The sequence below is a fragment of the Fukomys damarensis genome, unplaced genomic scaffold (genome assembly GCF_012274545.1).
Source record: "Fukomys damarensis isolate Sample0158 unplaced genomic scaffold, DMR_v1.0_HiC HiC_scaffold_13, whole genome shotgun sequence".
Taxonomy (NCBI): Eukaryota; Metazoa; Chordata; class Mammalia; order Rodentia; family Bathyergidae; genus Fukomys; species Fukomys damarensis.
Window position 1 is genome coordinate 38186262 of NW_022900925.1, and position 1860 is coordinate 38188121.

At 59.8% G+C, this 1860-nt stretch overlaps 1 protein-coding gene across 1 annotated transcript in view; it reads left to right on the top strand.

The window, feature by feature from the left end:
* Window positions 1-31: 31 nt before the first annotated feature.
* Window positions 32-1860, top strand: part of LOC104870138 (tubulin gamma-2 chain) — a gene marked incomplete at its 5' end in the record, with an annotated part of 3398 nt that continues 1569 nt past the window's right edge. Inside the window, 4 exons of the mRNA XM_033763135.1 lie at window positions 32-208; window positions 451-519; window positions 1206-1285; window positions 1605-1851. Coding sequence (XP_033619026.1) covers window positions 32-208; window positions 451-519; window positions 1206-1285; window positions 1605-1851 — 573 coding nt within the window. The remainder of the gene's footprint in view (window positions 209-450; window positions 520-1205; window positions 1286-1604; window positions 1852-1860) is intronic.

A 1860-nucleotide genomic window follows, 5' to 3' on the forward strand; every position in this document is an offset into this window, starting at 1 on the left:
GCCGGGCCCCTCGGTGACGCCCTCCTGGCCTCCCCTGCAGGCGGACGACGAGCACTACATCCCCCGGGCCGTGCTGCTGGACCTGGAGCCGCGCGTGATCCACTCCATCCTCAACTCCGCCTACGCCAAGCTCTACAACCCCGAGAACATCTACCTGTCGGAGCACGGGGGCGGAGCCGGCAACAACTGGGCCCGGGGCTTCTCCCAGGTGTCCGCACCCCTTCGCCCGGGAACGTGGCCAGACCAGAGGGACATCAGCCCGGCCAGGGGAGATCCTGAGCGAAAGGATGGTCCGGGGAGGCCGGGCGGAGCCAGCACAGGCCCTGCCGAAGCAGCATTTCTGGGTTGCAGGCCGCACCCAGGTCACTTCAGAGGCCACACAGGCCCAGGGCGTAGAGCTCAGTGCTGAAGAGCCTTCTGCCTCAGCCTCTCTTCCCCGTCTCCATACAGGGGGAGAAGATCCATGAGGACATCTTTGACATCATAGACCGAGAGGCAGACGGGAGCGACAGTCTGGAGGTGCGGTTCTCCTCTCCTGGGATATCTGGGAAGAGGCCGAAAAGGGTTGGTGGCCTGAACCTGTGATGGCGCAGGCCTGTGATCCCAGCACCCTGGGAAGCTGAGGCAGGAGGATTGCGAGTTTGAGTCCATCCTGGGCAATGATTTAGCAAGACCTTCTCTCAAAATTAAAAAAAGAAAAAGAAAAAAAAAGGCCTGAAGAGAGAGCTCAGTGCAAAGGCTCTGGGTTTAGTCCCAAGTGCTGCAAAATAGATAGGCAGGCAGGCTGTGTTGGTGCAGACCGATAATCCTATCACTCTGGGAAGCTGAGGCAGGAAAAGTGCAAGTTTGAGCCCAGTTTTGACAATGTATCAACTTAGTGAGACATTGTCTCAAAATGAAAAATAAAAGGCCTGAGGAAGTAGCTCAGCACAGAAGCCCCAGACTCAGTCCCAAGTCCCGCAAAACGTCATTCAGTGGTTAAAGCAGGACACTGAGCAGCAGCTGTGGGGTGTTCAGGTATGGAGGCCAGAACCTGGGCAGTGGTGGCTCCTCGATTGTGAGTCATTCGCCTCTACCTGACTCCACGCCATCCCATCCTGGGAGCCTCTGGCCTGGGTGGGCACAGGAAGCTTGAGACTCAGCAGGGATGGCAACCCTGAGGCCCCCGGCTCCTCGGCACTGTCTCCATGTCTGTCCCCGCACAGGGCTTCGTGCTGTGCCACTCCATTGCGGGGGGCACGGGCTCTGGCCTGGGCTCCTACCTCCTGGAGCGGCTGAATGACAGGTGAGCTGTGTGACACTGGCCCTCGGGCCTGGGTAATATCTTCCCTCGTCACTTTCTCTGGGGTGTGAAGGGCTGCCACTTCAAGCCATGGTGACACACAGCACAGAGCTTAGGAGCAGAAGCTGGAAGGAGGGGAGCAGACCGAGGGAGGGGCTTGGATGCTGACTCTCCCTGCTCCCCTCTGCCCCCATCCCTGCTGTACAGAGCTCAGGGTTCCAGGGCAGCACCATCCCCACCTTCCCACAGGAGGAGACTGGCAGGCCTGGGGGTCTGTCCAGCTCACTGCCCGCTGCTCCCTTTTCTTCTTCCTCACCCCCAGGTACCCCAAGAAGCTGGTGCAGACGTACTCGGTGTTCCCCAGCCAGGACGAGATGAGCGACGTGGTGGTGCAGCCCTACAACTCCCTGCTCACGCTCAAGCGGCTGACGCAGAACGCAGACTGCGTGGTGAGGCCCGGGCCCAGCTGTGCCTCCCGACCCCTCTTTACCACCTTCGTGCCTTTAGAAAGTCAAGTTCAACGGGACTGCATGGCACATGGCTGTAATCCTAGCACTTGGGAGGCTGAGGCAGGAAGA